Source organism: Lepidochelys kempii, chromosome 1, assembly GCF_965140265.1.
Source record: "Lepidochelys kempii isolate rLepKem1 chromosome 1, rLepKem1.hap2, whole genome shotgun sequence".
Taxonomy (NCBI): Eukaryota; Metazoa; Chordata; order Testudines; family Cheloniidae; genus Lepidochelys; species Lepidochelys kempii.
The window spans coordinates 44630401-44650264 of NC_133256.1; the positions used below are offsets into that span (position 1 = coordinate 44630401).

The 19864-nt window shown below is 45.1% G+C and overlaps 1 protein-coding gene across 1 annotated transcript in view; it reads right to left on the reverse strand.

Moving 5' to 3' along the window:
• Positions 1-9197: 9197 nt before the first annotated feature.
• Positions 9198-19864, reverse strand: part of FLT3 (fms related receptor tyrosine kinase 3) — a 74311-nt gene continuing 63644 nt past the window's right edge. The window contains exons 20-24 of the mRNA XM_073321575.1: positions 18407-18529; positions 14482-14593; positions 14302-14401; positions 12624-12729; positions 9198-9438 (exon numbers count right to left, since the gene is read on the reverse strand). Of these exons, the coding sequence (XP_073177676.1) occupies positions 9304-9438; positions 12624-12729; positions 14302-14401; positions 14482-14593; positions 18407-18529 (576 nt within the window). The 3' untranslated portion in view covers positions 9198-9303. The remainder of the gene's footprint in view (positions 9439-12623; positions 12730-14301; positions 14402-14481; positions 14594-18406; positions 18530-19864) is intronic.

The following is a 19864-nucleotide window of genomic DNA, read 5'->3' on the forward strand; positions in this document are numbered from 1 at the left end:
GCCTGGGATGCCCCAGTCACCCGAGCCAGAATGAGAGCGCCCCACTGAAAACAAACCCCAGGTGTGCCGAGGGCCCAGCGGATGCTATCTATGGGACATTCCGATTGGGGTGGTGCGGCATCGGAGCTACATAATCGGAGGGGTCGCTTGCACATCTCTTCTGATACCCCACCATTACAATGAATTGTATTTATCTTTGTTGGGAGGCAAATCAGGAACGGGTTTTAACACTCGTGTAATAGAGCTACAGTTTGTATGCCTGCAAATTGGAAATAAATGCAATCGAGAACGAATCCCCCCACCCCTTTCCCCTGTGGGCTTCCCATGGTACAACAAATAGACATGAAGGTGGGCAGGGGAATTCGTATGTATTTTAATACAAAGTTTTCCTTGTCAAATCCTGGCCATGTTGTTAATTGTATAAATAAGGTTATTTATCACTGGACCGCTCCTAGTTTGCTAGGCGATCTTGCTATATGCTTCAACACAAGACACTCGGGAGTACAACCAGAGACATGTCTTGGGGGCTTTACCGCAAATAACCTAAACAGGACCCCAGTGAGTACCATGATGTGGGATTTGTGTCGGCTTATAACTCCCAGTTATCAGTGCGCATTCTCCCTGTCTCTCTCTTTGCGCACATCACCATTGTGAGCAAGCTGCACAACCCCCACACACCAATACACACATCACAAAGACCCTCCTTTCAAACTTTTCGCGCCTGTCAAAGAGACATTCCCGTTTGGTTTCAATGCCGCGTTCCCCAGGGACAAAATTGAAGCATTATTAGCGCCGGATTATTCATTACGATCCCCCCCCCCCCAGGCTGAGCAAGTCCCGAGTTTATTAATGACTAGATCGAGCGAGGTGCCGAGCTCCGAAGCCGCATCGCAGAACTCGGGGAGCCCAACGCGCTCAGGATCGGGCCCAAGTGCAAAGCCTTTTTCCCTTCGGAGCCTTTCACGTGCGAGGCTGGACAAACAGTTTGACCGAAAAGTTGCAAAACGCTGATTGCGGGTGGAACGAAATCCTCGTTTGCTTCTCTTGGTTGTGGCGCGTCTTCAGACTTCTTGCTATATTTCCTACTCAGGGCAAAGTTGATCCCACTGGAATCAACTGGAATTTCACCCTAAAGGTCTGTGGTTATAAGATGTGACAACTGATCTTTGCACGGCTCAGCCAAGGGGTTCAGATCAAAAATACAGGATTGGGTAAAAGCAAGAAGGATTCATTTAACCCGCAGCCTGACACCGGCGTGAACTGACTGGACCAACAAGCCGCTGTCTTCTCTCCTGCATTGATAAGAAAAACAAAATGTTATTAGCAAATCCTGCTCTGTGCCTCGGGCTAACGAGCACAGAATACAAAAGCAGACTTTGGCTCCGATTGTGTTCGGAAAATGAGATCTGTGCTCACGCTGGAGAGCTAGCTGAACGGAGCCTGACATTACCAAATAGCTCTGCCCCGCAGGAGTCAAACAAACCACCTTCCGCCAGGCTGAACTGCGGCTGTGGGGAGCCGGGGGGTATGTTAGCGATGGAATAGCGGACGGCGTGGGAGGCTCGCCTTGCCTCTGTCCCCTGCAGTGCGGGGGGCCAGGGCTTGCCACCTCCCCAGAGCTATTGGGAGTAGATCCCAGGGGCCTGCTCTGAAATTCTGGGCCAGATCCTGGGCTCGTTCTTCAGCCCGCAGGGGGAATTTCCACTGATGAGCTGGGGTGTGATCTCGGCCAAGGGGAGACTGGTTTGACCGAGGAAGGGCTGCAGCGCCGAGCCCCCTCACCTCAAGGGAGGATCTGGCTCTCGCCCCTCATTCTGGCGGAGGGGAGGGAGGGGAAGCAGAATTGAGCTGCCTGCCAGAAGTGCAGCCGGGTCAGCCTTGGGCTTGGGGAGCTGCTCTGGTTGGGACTCCCACTCCCCAGCCCCTCCAAGCCAGGGGGTCGTCTCAAGACCCTCTCCTTACCTGCAACACCCCACCGCCGATGCCTTGATCCCTGGGTGTGAAACCCGGCAGGCTGCTCCCGGGTTAGCTAGTGATCTAGGCTGTTGGCCATTACCACGCGCTTCGATAGCTGGATTTCTGGGCTGTGGAATCATGTATTCATTGCCACGAATGGGACTGGTGGGGGCAGGGGACCCACCCCCGGGACTCTCTCGGAGATGCTCCGTTCTGCCCCCCCCTCCCCCGCCCCCTAGGCTTTGTTTGCAAGGTAAAAATAACTGTTTTAAAGCCCTCGGTGGTCAAGCCGGAGAAGAAAAGGAGGAACCGTGGGTTAGCCGGCCCTGTGGAATTTATGGCTCCCCCTCAAGCACAGACACGATAAGGAGTTAAAATAACATCTTGGAGCTTTTCAAGCTGGCTGCCCCCGGGGCTTTGATGTAGATTAAGTTGCAGAATAAGCCAATACTTTTATCCTTGGGTTTAGGGTTGTTTAAATACACGCCGCTAGGAGCGGAGCAGAAGGCGAGCGTTTGCTCGCAGTGGGCTCGGTTGCAAACGTGTGCACACGAAATACTTAATGAGAATGTGGCTGAGTTTCACTTCGCTAAAATCACGCAGAGTGGCAGGCAGCATAAGCTCCGACATCAGCTTTTCATTGTCCTTACAGAGAAGTACACACGTCCCCACTCCCCTTTTCTTCAGTCAGCCCAAATGCCAGTGTTTTGCTCGCTCGGCCCTACAGTAAAATGTGGGGTTACTTGAGATGCCCGTCGTCTCTGGAGGGAATTTGCCAGGCTACGCATTAAATAACTTCTCTTTCCACGGGGGTGGCCAAGGGGGGCGCTTGCTCGGTGGAGATGAAAGGTGTGTTCTCTAGACTCTCTGTGAGTGCATAGGAAGCAAAAACATCAGTCACAGGGGTTGCTCCCAAATAAGAAGGCACTGCCCATGAATTTAGTCCTAAAGCCAGACTGTCGTCCCCTTTAATCAGCCCTCCACTGCACGTTTGGCTTAATAAGGCGTCATGCTCTGCTCCAGTTTGCACCCTAAGTCGATCGACTTCAGTGGAATCCCTTCGGATTTACACCAGGATTCGGAGGCCCGCTCCCATTGAAATCATTGGCACAAACCCCACTGATTCCGCTGGTGCAGAGCCCGGCTCCAACCTGGCCGAAGCGGGCTCTTGCTCTGGGCTGAGAGTGTGGTCTGGTGAAACTGCCGGGAGCGGGTGAGAATGAAACGAGCGAACCTGCTCTTCCCTGTGGCAGTTTGACGAAAGCCGGTCAGTTTCACACCCCGAAAGAGGGACTCCTGAAATGCAGGACAAGTTGGGCCCCCAAGCCCTCTCTTTAGGGATTGCTAGAGCAATTCACAACAGCAGTGACTAGCCCCCAGGATCGCCCACCCGCCTGTCGTCCGCAGACCTGTGCCTACAGCCCAAGGCCCGCTGCCCAGACCGTCTTCACCTCCATGCAAAGGGCCACTCCACCCTCCTTCCGATCCGGCAGGACTGGGGTCAAAGGGAAGCCATGGCTTCCTATGTTAGCAAAGCACCCAAGTCAGGGGACCCGAACCCCCGGACTCCGGGAACGACACAGTGTTCGGTATTACCATGGTGCTGTTCATCCCTATGGCACGGCTTTACAAAGGTGTCGAGAACGTTTTCACCCCCCTTTTACCCATGGGGAAACCGAGGCACGGAGAGACGATATAACTCGTAGGGCATCGCTAGCGGTAGGGCTGACAGTACAGCTCCTAATGAAGCCCCACTCCGCGGCGAACGGGAAGTGCAGGGGCTCTCTGGTGACTGGCGCGCAGGGTACTTTTGCTAGTGGCTTTATATTGACTCCATTCCTCAGGAAAAAGTGAAATTCCAGCTCTAAAGTGGTTTGTAAGCACCTAGAGCACTATCCTCTGCAAACTGCCAGGGTAGCCTTCTCTCGGAGGAATTGAATCATTATGACTCAATTAATTAACTGTTGTCTTTAGTATGCATCCGATGAAGTGAGCTGTAGCTCAGGAAAGCTTATGCTCAAATAAATTGGTTAGTCTCTAAGGTGCCACAAGTCCTCCTTTTCTATTTTCTACACTGTCTTCCATAGCAAGAGACTTTGCAGTGCCTTCTCTGCAACAGCATCTTGCTTGACAGCATCTCCCGCTATGTCCAGCTAAAGACCAGAGGTGCTGGAACTAGGGGTGTTGCAGCACCCCCTGGCTTGAAGTGGTTGCCATCATATACAGGGTTCATAGTCTGGTTCAATGGGGCCACTGTACAAATTGTTCCAGCATCCCTGCTAAAGACCCAGTTCTACAACTCCTTACTCGAAGGGAAGGAATAAACCTACTCCCATGAGTATGGATTGCGGGCTTGAGTAAAGGTTTGTAGGACTGGGGCTTGTATAAGACCATGATTTTATTTGTCATTTAAACACTATTGCACTGCCCAGGTACTGTAGGAATAATAATTAGAACCACTACTAGTACCAGAAATTATTCCTATTAAGACAGTATCCTAATTCTTATGTGACTTTAATGGGAACAGGCTCAGGCTCACTAAGAATTATAGCAGTAGCTAATAGTGGATGCTATAGCCAAAGTAGTAACATGTTTAAATTACAACCTCTTGATTTAACTGGCTCATAATTATCCAGAATCATCTTCTAGGATGAAATTTTCCATGCTTCCTCTCTCCTCCCAAGTCTTTCTTTCTTTCTTTCTTTCTTTCTTTCTTTCTTTCTTTCTTTCTTTCTTTCTTTCTTTCTTTCTTTCTTTCTTTCTTTCTTTCTTGGCTACATGAAGATGAAAATAAACAAAATCAAACCCTTCTTATGGGGTCCAAACCTGCTCTCACTGGAACCAAAGGAAACTTTCCCATTGACTTCAATGGGAGCAGGGTCAGACCTCTGTTTCCTTTTCTAAACAGGGGATTTCCAGGCAGTTCTATCATCTGAGGTAATGTGCCCATCTAGGCACGAGCACACCTGTGAGGTAGGTAAAGCAGTTATTTCTCCATTTTACACATCTGGAGAACTGAGGCAGAGACTCTTATCCAAGGCCCCAGAAAGAGTGAGGGGCACAACTAACCTTAGAATTCAGATGTATTGAATCCAAGGGGCTGGTTCTGTCTCTGGCCCATGCTGCCCTCCTCAGGCTAAGTTGGCTGAACTCTACATTCAGACAAAGCAGGGCCTCAGCCCTCAGTAAAATATGGTTTTAGATCCCAGAGTATGACAATTTGAAAATGCCGTTTGGAGAGTCCTGGGCTTGATCCTGCACTTTGTGTGCATCTAACTTAGAATAAGAGTTACTTATATCCTGTAAGGGGAGAGTAAGGTCCTGACAAATCAAGTAAGAAAGAATTCCCAGCCCTTATTTAGCCTGTGAAAAAACTGGGAAAACAGATTGTGCAAGTGACTTGCTCAAGTTCTCACAGTGGCAGAGCAAAAAACCCCAGACCCAGGGAGTTCCAGTCCCCCAGTCCACTGTCCATACCACTGAGACAAGGCTGGTTCTATGCAGAAAACTCAGCTGAATAATCACAGAATCATAGAATATCAGGGTTGGAAGAGACCTCAGGAGATCATCTAGTTCAACCCCCTGCTCAAAGTAGGACCAATCCCCAACTAAATCATCCCAGCCAGGGCTTTGCAAGCCTGACCTTAATAAACCTATAGAGCCAAATACTGTCCAGAGTTACCCCCGAGATAGGTATAAGTGGGACTGAGGGCAGAATTTGTCCCATATCAATTAATCATAGCAAAGAGAGTGAAGCAAATGGGCCATCTTGACTATCACATTAAGTAGCCATGTTGAATTTGGACAAAAAGCCCCAAGGCAGAGCTATTTAAAATCATTCTTTTTTCTTTTATTGCATTCAGTTACAGGATTTTAAAATACCAATATTGATTATTGAGGCCAATGGACCTTACTTGGGTAGGGATAGGGGGAGCAGGATGCCAGGTTTTTGTGAGGATTAACTGTTAAGTTTGTACAAAACTTTAGATATGCAAAATGCTGTATAAACCATATATACATGACTACAACTATACCGTTTTGCAGGGCTATCCCGGGACAGAAAAACTAAAAAAGTGATCTTAGGGCGCCACCTACTGTCCAACATTAAAACAATGCCGGGGGGTGCCCTGGCTTTTCCTCTGCTTTAACCCTAGCATAGAATAAAAGCGTAACTATAATTAACTGCGACTCCTCATGGACATTTCATGTCGTTTGACAGTATTTTAACATTCACAAGCTATGAATTTAGCCCATCATTTTAGGCTTGATGTAGATTCTGAAATGCCTTGCCTCTGGTATAGATGCCATGACTTTTTTCTTCATGGCTATGTCAAAAAGGGAGGTATATCCATTTGAGGGGTGAGTGGACCCTCTCTTGTGGATGATGATTTTACAACTGTCTACAAAAGTAGGCAAAAGTCTGGCTAATTTGACCAGGGTCACTTGGTACTGCCCCCTAGCAGAAAAATAAAAACAAATCAATTGGATCACAGCAGCACCTAGGAGCCTCAGTCATGAAGGTTGGGGGTAGTGTTGAGTGTATCTTGCACTTCAGTTTAGTTTGTTATCCTATTTTCTATTTTGTTCTTTGCTTCATAATGGTTTTTTAAACCTTGGGGGGAACATATGATGTTTTTTATGGTAGCAGATCCAATTAATTTTTAAGCCTTTGTTATCATTCTTTTGGCTGCGGCAGGATCACTGCTGTTCAAATGCTTTCTTAGTTTAATGGTTCTTCTAAAGTTTTCAGTGCGCTCTCTCTCATCTTTCTAGCAGGGACTTTCACTAGAATGATGGTTCCATATGCTTTATTGGTGTCCCATAATCCTCTGGGCAGCTCCACTGATCCTTATTTAAAGATATAAAGCCCATTCTGTATAAAACTTAGCCATTTCAGGTACTTATATGACCCTCTTCACATCAGTAGCCGAGAGCCTCACAATCCTTAATGTATTCATCCTCATAACAACCTTGTGATGTAGGGAAGTGATATCCTTATTTAACACATGGGGAACTGAGGCACAGAGGGGTTACAACCAACTAGCTCCAGGTCACACAGGAAAGCTGTGGAAGAGCAAGAAAGTGAATCGTGATCTCCTAAGTGCTAGGCTAGTGTCCTAATTATTGGACCAGTTTACCTCTCATCCCTGGCATTTTATTTTGTTTTCCCTTATTAAGGAGAAATTTCTTTGCCATTCTATTATCTTCTGAGGTGAAATGCAGGAAAAATGCACTAGAAACAAAATCATATATTACTCCCTCCTCATCCCAGAAGCCCCGAGAGGCATTAGGAATTATTCCACTAACATTTTAGCTGCACACAGTACCTGTCTCCGTATCAGATTTCAGTGTTTTGACACTCATGTAATGAATCTTCTCTGGTCAATGTTGTGCACCTCCATGTCGCTGTATAACACCCAACATGTTTAACACCAAGGTTAACATTATTTTGAGAGAGAGAGAGAGAGAGAATTGTAAAACAGCCATTTAAAAGGGGCTATATTGTGGTTTTGCACAAGCCTGTGAATGGGCTGGCATTTTGCTGTGCTGAACCAGGAACATCCAGGGAAGGAATTTTGACTCTAAGAGCCATTATTCCCTTTCGAAGCCCCCTTACTCCAGCTCTGCTCCTCTCCAGCCATTCCTCACATCTGGAGGTGGGAATAGCAAATACACAACACCAACTTACTGCTGTGTGCCCAGATCTCAGATTCAGGTAGCCCAAGATTTGTAAGGGAGGTTCTAAATTGCCCTATCTTCAGTGGAGGACAGAATCTTACCCGGTATCTTTGTACACACACATGTGTGCTATATGCTGCAGGCAACATGAATGGCATGCGCGACATGTACAGTTCATCCATAGAGCTCTAAAACTCAGAATGGCCAAAAACCCTGTCCAAATGGCCCCTCTCTCTGTGGAAGGCTCACAACCCTTTCTTTTCATCTGCTTTTAAGATGTGTGTTCAACCATGCTAAACAGTGCCGTCCCTTTTCTGAGTATTTTGAAATTATTCATATTTCCATATACTGGGTAAAAAAGCCCGTTTGAAAGACACCAAGCATGTTTGTTTTTTCCAGAAACAAAAGAAAAATATACTTGAAGAAAGTTTATTGCTACATTTGCATTTCAAAGGTAGGATTTTATATCTGGTATACAACATTGCCATCTGATAATTCAGTAATAAATGTTAACCAAGATATGTAATGCATTATTGCTGTACAAGAACAGATTTATTAATCATTGTCAGGAGTTTGTTAGTAAATAGCAGCTTAATTTATGGGATACCATTTAATCAAAATAATGATACACCTACTGAAGTTACCAAAGAAAGTGCTGAATGTGGTTAACAACTCCTGTAGGGCAGAAAGAGAAAAATGGTTAAAAAAGCATATTCTCCTCTTGATTCACTGGGAGTTATGCACACATCTCTGGTTAGCATTCCTAGAAGTTGCGCCAACACATCTCATATCATCAACAGGAAAATAATATATCTCCAAATCTATATGAAGAACAATCACCTCAGGATTTTTCTCATAGCAAATCTGGAAAGGAGATAGAGAGGTATATTCTCATCTCAGTGTAGTGGGATTTGTACATGTAACTCTCATTAAAACTCCTGGGAGTTGAATGGTTGCTGAATCACAGAGATGAGATTATGCCCCTAAAATAGCCTCATTAAAAATGAAGTGTGTCCATCTGGCCAAGGTATAAGAACTCAAGCTGTACGTCTAACAGGAAATGTAAAGGAATGAAAAGATTCAAAATTAAATGATCCGAAATACTCAAAACCATATTAGGTTCTTGGCAATAACGACCAACATTTTCCAACACAGGTGCTTAAAGTTAGATCTTTAAATCAAGTGGCCTGATTGGCAAAGGTGCTGTGTACTCTCAATCCTCATTAACTTCAGTGGGAGCTGTGTGTGAGAAACACTGCTGAAAAACCAGAGCGCTAGGATTTAGATGCCTGACTTTAAAGCACGCAAGTTTGAAAATGCCTTAAGATTTTCATGTTTGCTTACAATGCAGCATATAGTAGTTTGAATGCAATGCCTTGATTAAACACAGCTTCTATAAAGCTGTTACTGGAAGGTTTTCAGTTATAGATGCGTCAAAAAGTCATGGATCAAAAATACATACTGCTTCTGGCTTGTGATAAATGCATTTTCTGGATTTAAAATGATGAATTTGAATAAAGGTTCCCTTCACGGTATGAGATGATGGAATTGCCTGTAAGAAATGCTAATATAGCAGCAGCTAATAATCTGTTTACTTATAGTGGTGACATAAAACATTAATCATATACAGAGCTTATATGAATTTCTAGGTAAAGTCCAGAAACTGGATTATTTTTTGAACTGAGAATCTTCATCCTGGGATGGATCAGTGGATGGAAGGCATTCATTTTCCCTGCTCACAGGTGGTCTGGTTTTGGAATTGGATGGGCGTGTAAAAATATTGCTCTCCATATTTTGATAGACCTATATATTAGGAAGGGAAAGTAAGTTATATAAGTTATTGGTTGCTCTAAACACCACAGAGTACATTAGCATCCGGTTTTCCCTCACAATACTGAATTTGCATGTCTAAATTCAGTTTAACAATACTGGCAAAATAGCAAGTACTACAGTACTGAATACCAGCTGTAAAGTTGAATGCAGTGCAGCTACAGTACAGGAGAGTAAATCTTTGCTAAGCACTCTCTTGTAAAGTTAATAACCATCTAAGACCATATTTTTAAAACTAGTTGTCTAAGTTGTGCCTGCCAAATGTGTGCAACTGCATTTATTAATTTACTGCAGTTACTAAAGAACTAGTTATAATAAAGCCACATGTGAATTTTGTGCATGAAAATGGATGCGTGCTCATGTTTGAGCAGATGCAGCTTAGCTGCCAGCATCTTGAACATTTTGCTCTCAATAACGTTAAATTGTTTGGGGGAAAAAAATCCATTTTCCAAACCCTGAGGTCAAATTCAAATCCTGCGGAGAAAGTGATCTGACCCCCATCTGACAAACAGGTGCATTTAGCCCCAAATTCAGCAAAACACTGAAGCATGTACTTAAGGATGTCCTTAAGTCCTATTGACATGAGAAACTTGAAGAAAATCAGTCTCTGGGAATGCAGAGATCTAGTAATACAATTAAATATTTCAAGGGGCTGTGCGTAAGAGCTGGGTTTGGGTATTCCCTTGCACAAACACATTGGCCTCCGTGACCATGATCCATTACATACCTTCCTGACTTTTGTTTTGGAGGTAAGACAGAATAGATTCTCCATGACCGTTTAGCAGAGCTAGGCCTGGACTGGAGATCTGCCATGCCCCATATTAAAGGTTCAATCCCACAAGGTGCTGAGGACTTTGGCCTCAGTGCAGAAAACCACTTCAGCATGTGATTAATTTTAAGCACCTGAATGGTCCCATTGGCTTCAACAGGACTAGTTACATGCTTAAAGTTAAGCATGTGCTGATGTATTTTGCTGGATCAGAGCTAGAATGCTCAACTCCGGATTGAGTTGCAGGATTGATCCCTACTACATGCTTTCCCTTCAGATTTTCCAATGAGGCCATAGGAATAGGACAGAACTTGGCCTCATAGTTGTACACAATAAACAGGTCAAGCATACGCAGTGTTGTTGTAGCCATGTTGGCCCCAGGATATCAGAGAAAGAAGCTTGAAAGCTGGTCTCTCTCACCAATGGAAGCTGGTCTAATAAAATATATTTCCTCGCCCATCTTGTCTCATGGGCCAGGTGTACATTTATTTGATATTACTGGCTTTTCTTTACCTTTGACCCTGGCACCTGTGAAGACTGAGGCCAGATCTACTCTCACAGCACCTCCTGCATCTCTGGAGGGGTGAAGTCAGCCCACAAGTGGTCTTCCAAAAACCCCTGCTTTCAATGGAGGAGGACTGGGTCATGACTGACCTCTCACCCCGCATCCCCACTGCTCTGGTGGAAGGCAGAAGGGGGTTGCCCTTTGAATCACCTCCTCCTTAACTTCACCCAACACACAGAGGAGAGGATCCCTGCTGCAACCGTGCTAGTAGCATGCATTACCTTATAAGATGAGTGCACTGGTGATTCACATGGTGTGAACACTGAAAATGATTAGTGATTACATGTAATTCTCGAGGTTTAATCTCTAGTAATGGTCATTTATAACAGTGTTACCTATTGCACACAGTTTCCTAGCAATCAGTATCACACAGGTTATCTATAATTCTATTCAAGTTCTTATAGTACCCTCATCGCTGCAGAATCTGAGCACCTTCCAGAAGTGCCGTAAGTGACACGAGTAGCATTTGTCACATGTATAAGACAACAAACACATCAAGAAAATACTGGGGAAGCCACAACACATTGAGGGCTTGCTCATAACAGCCAGAAAATATGCTAGATGGTCTGTAACAGTGTTGAACCTTGCTGCCATCTGAATTCAGCCTGTGAGAGCGCATCCAGGCTATTTTTCAGCAAAAATGTGGAATAGGAGAATAAACATTCAGCCCCTGTGGGAAATTCTTCCCCAGAAGGAAAAATATCTCAGCTGATAAAAGGTGTGAGGGCAAAAAATGTCTTTTTTAGTTCAACAGTGGATTTTTGTCTCTGGACTTCAATGCAACCCTCCTTCAAAAGCTCATGTGCAACATACAAACCCCAGCCCCTTTGTACAGTTCATCCCCATTTGGAAGCTGGCCCTCAGTGATGACAGTATGCGCACTCTACTGAGCATGCTCAGTGAGTCTACTGAGAACTACAAAAGGAGAAGGGACACTATTGGGTTAAATTAACGACTACTGTCAGCCTACTGCTCCAGGAAGGCTTAAGGCAGAAGCAGCAAGGTTAATTTATAATCAGTATAAAGCTTATCAAGGACATGTCATCCTTGAAATTTGTTTGGCCTGCTAAGTGCAGGAAGCCAGCTGGGAACCTATGGCTTTGAAAGGCGTTAGTTCGTCTTTTCACTGGGATAACTTTTTTGGTAGGGAAAATAAGCTCCACTAGGATCCTCCATATTCCTATTTGTCAGCATCAGGATGACACATCTCCATCTAAGGAGGGTGGACTATTGCTCCATCCAGACCCTGTCAACATTAGTTCTACTGGCAGAGGGGGGGTCATTTGAGAATGACATAAGGCTCTCCCTCCTCCAGGACTTTAAGCATGTTGCACCCACAACACTCCTAGCCCCTGACAGACCCTGCAATATGTCCCAACTCAGATCCCCACATAGAGCAGCCATCAGCATCACCAGTAGACCACAAAGCCAGCTGCATTAGCTTTTACAAAAGGGGAACTAGTTTCTGTGGGCACAGAGAGACAGTTAGTGACCTTCCTGCATTGAACTGGAGAAACAGGCAGGAAAGAGGAAGTCCCTATGCCCCAGGCGGGCACACAAAATGTCCCTGTGTCCCAGAGCAACACACAAAAAATTCTGCAAAATGGATTCCTCCTACATCTCAGCTCAGCCCTCTGTGAATGGCTCAGCTAAAGGAAGAAACCAGCTCCATGACATGATGGGGTGTCCCTGGGGATCATTTCTAATTAAGTGGGTAAGCAATAGGAGCCATCATTTCCAAACACCTTATTATGGACTCTAAAGATACATTTAAAATTCAGAGCTGCAAAACAGAGCATTTTCTGTGTTTGCATGATTGCATACCGCTCCTTCTGCATCAGCCAGCTGCCGTGCTAAAAGGGAACGCAGCTGTGAAAAGGAAGGTCTTTTTCTAGCATCTAGAGCCCAACAGGACTGCATTACAAAGTATCTGCAGGAACAAAAGAAGAAATATGTGACAGTTTCCAAAGAAAATGTATCAATGGTTAAATACTATGATAATTGACGTTACAGAAATGCCAAAGATCAACAGACTGTATTATGGAGTATCAGAAAGATATTGATAAAGAATTAAGGCTTGATTTATCTGTTCAGAAAGATAAATAAAAAGAATGAGAGTGCACACATTAAACTCTGTAGTTCACCCCTTGAAGTCAATGTCAAATCTCCTGGTGGACTTCACGGGGGCCAGGATTTCACCCTGGGTTGTTAGTTACTTATCATGTTACATATCACTTATCATGTGAGATCTTAGCAATGTTAACATGATTCAATAGGTCTACCCTCCACATTGGGAATAGTAGGAGAACATTTCCCCCCTAAGAAATGGTGGACAGTGTCTATGGGGCTGATCCTGCCCCCACTTTAAGTGAATGTCATAGTCATATAATCTCCATAGGGATCTTTATGGAGCATAACCGTGCAAAAGTCTTTGTGGAATTTATATGAAATCCACACAGAGTCTTCACAGGAGTCCATGAAGTGTTTATAATCTCTGCAGAAGTCCTTTGAGAATTTATAAGGTCAACATAAATCCTTGTGGGGCTTACAAGTTCCACAGAAATCCCTGCTGGGCTCATAAACATTGTAATGTATATATGCAACTTCCCAGGCATTACAATATCTACAGGCAGAGCCTGAAGACATTGCAATGCCCATAGCTTTGCAATACGTGTACCTGGCCTCATGGATATCAACATGTCTACAGGCTTTTCCTGGTAAATGTCAAAAGGTCTGCAACGGGGTGCCCAGAGAAACCAAAATCCTTCCCTTTCTTTCTGCTCAATGTCTTGCAGCCCCTCTGCCTTCTCCCCTCTCTCCATTTTTGTCCCCTAGGACTCCTCCCCTTTGGCAGAGCACACAGACACAGGTATTTGCAGGGTGTAATCTCCATGGAATTTGAATATCCACACCAGACTCCATGTTGATTGTAATGCTCACACTGAGAAGCACAAGAGTTACAATGCCCCTGCATCTCCTGTCTCCTGCTCCCACCCAAACCCTTTTGTGTTATCACTCGCCTCTTCTAAAGGCACCAACATCTCCCTGGAATTGAATTGGACACAGCTGGGTTCAGTAAAAAAAAGAAGAGAAAGTTCATGAGATCTTTATTTAGTATCTAACATGGATTTTGTGTAACCCTTCATATAGAAAATAAACGCTCCTGCATGAATGGAGCTGAAGATGCTGAAATACCAACCCAAGGGAAGTTTTATGAGAATGTAAGGACCAAATGAAAACAGGTAGTAAACTGGTCTTTTCAAACAAGTGCAATGTTCACTGCTGATCATGATACTATAATAATTTCTGCTTCTGGACAAACGCTACATTAACAAATATCCTGCACCAGAGTTAGAGAAAGATGTGGTTTTGCCTGGAATACCTCTGTTAGGCAGGGTAGAGGGCAAAGGAGTGGAATAAATATAAATATAGCATTAAGAAAAATAACTACTTGATTAACAATTAATCCCCACCCTACACAGTACCTAGAACATACACTTACATTTCTTCTGTAGCATAAAATGGCTGGTCCATTTTAAATCCACTTTGAATGAGTTTGTAGAAGTTTGAATCAACCTGAATTCCAGGATAAGGATTCACACCTATGAAAAATATTGTGGAAATATTAGCATACAGGAGGCTAGGGAAAAGTGGTGCTCTTCTGTTGTGATATAGAACATACCGAGAGAGAATATTTCCCACAGTAATATTCCATAAGACCAGACATCACTCTTAATTGTGTATATCCTGTCAAATAAGCTTTCAGGAGCCATCCATTTGACTGGTAACCGAGCCTGTACAAAGAGATGGAAAAGGAGCTTGATTATTATTTTCTACACACAGTATGGCCGACTCCTTAGAGCGCTCACTGCCCACGTACAATCAAAGTCAGACTGTAGACAGAAAAATAGAGACTCATTTTAAATAGCTGCTGCAAACAGCTCATCGAGCTGTAGGTGAGGCTTCTGTATGACAGGTTCTAAGATTGTTTGCCTTCCATGGGCTACATTGTCAGAGTCCTTACTTTGCTATGCAGGAGATTAAGGCCCCCTCTTACTCCTCTTCTTGGTCTTGCTTACTGTGATGCTGGCCATGAAGAGGAGAGATGGGGCTACTCACTATGAGCAAGCTGAAAGATGGGGAGTGGAGAAGGCAGGAAGTGGGAGGAGCTCTGGTTTGACAGACTACTCACTGACCTGAGTAGCCAGTGGGGCACACATATGGACTGGGGTGAAGTAACTTGCTCCAGCCCCAGAACAATGGGGAATCAGGAGGGGAGCTGTGAGTCTCTGACACAGTTTGTTCCCTGGCCTGCTCCTGGGCTAGTGCAGCTGTGTGCTGCCCCTCACTCAGGGCAGGTTGTAAGGTTACAATCTAGCTCCATATAAATAGAAAGCTGATCAACAAAGTCCTGTGAGTGGTTTGCTTGGCATCCTCCATGCCTGGTGTCACGGGGTCATCGGGTCAATGCTCTGGAACTACTCCACACGAAGCCAGTCAGGACTCTGGGGGAGCATGCCTCCACTCTCTGAGCATATTGTCACCAGGGCAAGAAGCTTACACAGCTTCGACCTTCCAGGATCTGACCTCGGAGCATTCACCATCCCCTTTCTCCCCGTGTGCTTCCCGCAGCGAGTCTGCCCAGGTGGGGCTCCTAGGGAAGCCAGAAGGCCCTGCACCCCAACTCCGCAGTCAGCAGTGACTCTCAGCCACCATGTAGAACAGAATGGTTTATTAGTTGAAAGGAACACAGTGTAGAACAGAACTTGCTATCAAAGAAATCAATGACTTTCAGCCAAGTCCATCTTGGGGAGTCCTCGGCCAGATGCCCTGTACTCCCCCTCTTCCAGTCCTCCAAGCAGACTGCCCAGCTTCCAGTGATCCGACCTCTGACACCCCCGTTGCTCCTCCTCCTTCTCTTTGTTCTGCTTCCCAGGCAAAAGGTGTCACCTGGTCACACACCCTCCTGGGTCTGAGGTTACGAAGGGCACTGCCATAGCATATGTGCAGACCGCTGAGCAGCCTCACCTGCCCTGAGGGCCTCAGCAAAAATCACACACCCAATTCCCACCACCGAAGCATTGGTGCAGTACACAGGGAAACGGAGGTACACACCGTATCAGTATAGGACAGTAAGACTCACATGCAACGTAACAAGATGAGTAAGACCCCACTCATCACACCTGGCAAACCTCATCCAAGTCCTCCTTCTCACACAGATCAAAGGAATCACCCTGGGTGCCCCTACGAATTCGTAAGTGTGGCCTCAGAACTTTTGTTTTCTACCCTTACTCATCCCTGTCCCCAAAAGCCTCCCCAAGCCTTTACATTAGTCTAAAATAATACATTCATTAACAGAGCAGGCTCTAATTATCCCCCCCACTCCCCAAAAATTCCTACTTCGGAGCTCATGCTGAAATCAACGGTAACACAGCCTGAATTCTGTTCTAAGATCTTGCTTCCCTCTCTCTGGTCACCCTTCTTCTCTAGTATATGAAACTGAATGGGTTTTATAAAGTGCTGGTTATGCCACAGTGACTTAGATACAGTGACTTCCCTGGAGCTATTCTGTTTCGCACCAGCCGAGGATCTGCCCCACAGTGTCATATTCTTAAATTAACTAAAAAGAAAAGGAGTACTTGTGGCACCTTAGAGACTAACCAATTTATTTGAGCATAAGCTTTCGTGAGCTACAGCTCACTTCATCGGATGCATACTGTGGAAAGTATAGAAGATCTTTTTATACACACAAAGCATGAAAAAATGGATGTTTACCACTACAAAAGGTTTTCTCTCTCCCCACCCCACTCTCCTGCTGGTAATAGCTTATCTAAAGTGATCACTCTCCTTACAATGTGTATGATAATCAAGGTGGGCCATTTCCAGCACAAATCCAGGGTTTAACAAGAGCGTCTGGGGGGGGGGGTAGGAAAAAACAAGGGGAAATAGGTTACCTTGCATAATGACTTAGCCACTCCCAGTCTCTATTCAAGCCTAAGTTAATTGTATCCAGTTTGCAAATGAATTCCAATTAAACAGTCTCTCGCTGGAGTCTGGTTTTGAAGTTTTTTTGTTGTAATATCACAACTTTCATGTCTGTAATTGCGTGACCAGAGAGATTGAAGTGTTCTCTGACTGGTTTATGAATGTTATAATTCTTGACATCTGATTTGTGTCCATTTATTCTTTTATGTAGAGACTGTCCAGTTTGACCAATGTACATGGCAGAGGGGCATTGCTGGCACATGAAGGCATATATCACATTGGTGGATGTGCAGGTGAACGAGCCTCTGATAGTGTGGCTGATGTTATTAGGCCCTGTGATGGTGTCCCCTGAATAGATATGTGGGCACAGTTGGCAACGGGCTTTGTTGCAAGGATAGGTTCCTGGGTTAGTGGTTCTGTTGTGTGGTATGTGGTTGTTGGTGAGTATTTGCTTCAGGTTGGGGGGCTATCTGTAGGCAAGGACTGGCCTGTCTCCCAAGATTTGTGAGAGTGTTGGGTCATCCTTCAGGATAGGTTGTAGATCCTTAATAATGCGTTGGAGGGGTTTTAGTTGGGGGCTGAAGGTGACGGCTAGTGGCGTTCTGTTATTTTCTTTGTTAGGCCTGTCCTGTAGTAGGTGACTTCTGGGAACTCTTCTGGCTCTATCAATCTGTTTCTTCACTTCCGCAGGTGGGTATTGTAGTTGTAAGAATGCTTGATAGAGATCTTGTAGGTGTTTGTCTCTGTCTGAGGGATTAACCTATCCTGAAGGATGACCCAACACTCTTAGAAAAATAGTGTTCTAATAAGAACACTTCAATCTCTCTGGTCACGCAATCACAGACATGAAGGTCGCTATCTTAAAACAAAAAAACTTCAAATCCAGACTCCAGCGAGAAACTGCTGAATTGGAATTCATTTGCAAATTGGATACTATTAATTTAGGCTTAAATAGAGACTGGGAGTGGCTAAGTCATTATGCAAGGTAGCCTGTTTCCCTTTGTTTTTTCCTACAAACCCACCCCCCAGACGCTCTTGTTAAACCCTGGATTTGTGCTGGAAATGGCCCACCTTGATTATCATACACATTGTAAGGAGAGTGATCACTTTAGATAAGCTATTACCAGCAGAAGAGTGGGGTGGGGGGAGAGAAAACCTTTTGTAGTGGTAAACACCCATTTTTTCATGCTTTGTGCGTATAAAAAGATCTTCTACACTTTCCACGGCATGCATCCGATGAAGTGAGCTGTAGCTCACGAAAGCTCATGCTCAAATAAATGGGTTAGTCTCTAAGGTGCCACAAGTCCTCCTTTTCTTTTTGCGAATACAGACTAACACGGCTGTTACTCTGAAACCTTAAATTAACTAATGTTTAGATTACGATACAAACATTTGCAGGGTCCAGCCCAAATCTGAGTAGGCTAATACCAAATCTACTATCTTCATTTGCCAAGGCTAGGAAACTCTTTCAGTGACACCGTGAGGTTACACTCCTGTACGTCCAGCTACACGTATAACTACCAGCTAGTACAGCGATCCCGCTGTATATGCATTTATCAGCTCAGCAGGTCCGTATAGTTTTTACAATTATGTGAAAAAACGTAAAGTAGGCGTGAGCTTACGTTGCCTCTGATGACGTAGTTAGAATCATTCATTATATCTCTAGCTAGGCCAAAGTCACATATTTTCACTACTTTTCCACAGGTCACTAATACATTTCTGGCAGCCAGGTCTCTGTGAATGCACTGTAAAAAAAGAACCGGTTAGTGCCGTGCATTGTTTTACAACAGATGGAAGTTGTTATTCATTGTTTTTGGCTTCATCTGCAAAATCTTGCACCTTTCCCTGCTCAAACAACTTTATCTGCATTCATGGGAAAGTGAAATAACTTGGTTTTGCAAGGCTAATATGTGTAGTGGAAGACAGGATGTCAGAACTAACGTCATAGTTACTAGCTGTTTATGGAATAATATTACTTGTTTATTATGAGGAATAGGAGAAGGCTGAGATTAGACTGAATGGCTTATTTGGATCTCTCCCTAGCAACTATCATTTCAGAGGGAAAAAAAACAACAGCAGAAATACAGTTTGCTTATACACTGGATAAACCTAAACCTTCAAAGGGCACCAGAATGCTAATACATAGCTTGAGCCACAGACATTTTCTGTTTGATAGCTAGAGCCCACCCCCCACTCCTCTTCACTTCTGCAAACAGAAGAAACTGTAGCCTGTATATCTGGGCTGGGAGTGGGAGAGGGGACTGTGGTAAGGGGTGAGCATTGGAAACTAGCTATTCTCCACGGCATAATCCACTACTCCCCACAGACCCAATCTGTAGTAGTGTGGATAGGTTCATTCTCTATGCTGTGGAGACACAGACACAACCTGAGGTTTGGTTTTATAGTCAGAAGTATAACATGGCAACATGGCTTCTATAGAAGTGGTCAGGCTGAAGTCTGCAAGGTGCCCTAGTGGCTGGGGAACAACGAGTAGGCTTAGGTCCTCACAACAAAGGTCTTTGTTGCTCCAGCAGATCTCCCAGGATATCTGTATGGTTCATCAAGAATTCATGGGTTTAAGAAGCTGAATCCCTGACCCCTTCCACTGATGCAAACTTTGCCCTGTGACAGGAGAATGAGGCATTTCCAATCTCCCTTAGGAAGGAGGACATAGCCCTTTAAACTCTACTTAATCTTATTGGAGATCAGTAGTGGATTAATGTACAGGCCTATGGGGCCCGTGCCCAGGGTCCCCAGGCAATTTGGGGCCCTCTGCAGGAGTGGGAGAACCTGTGTAGAAGTGGGGGGTGCACCAGTGCCAGAACTGTGTCCCTGCTCCTCCTCTTTCCCCATGTCCCCACCCCCTGGCCAGGCCAGAAGCCAGAGCCAGGTGGGAGGCTGGGGTGCCCAAGAGCAGCCCCTGGCCTGTGTCCCCACCCTCTGGGGTGCACCAATCAGGACTGGAGGAGGATCTGGGGCTCCCCACAGTGGCCCAAAGCTCCCTGGGTGGCTTTTACCATAGCCTGGCTCTGGCTTCTGGCCTAGCCAGGGGGTGGAGCCTCAGGGGGAAGAGGAGGAGC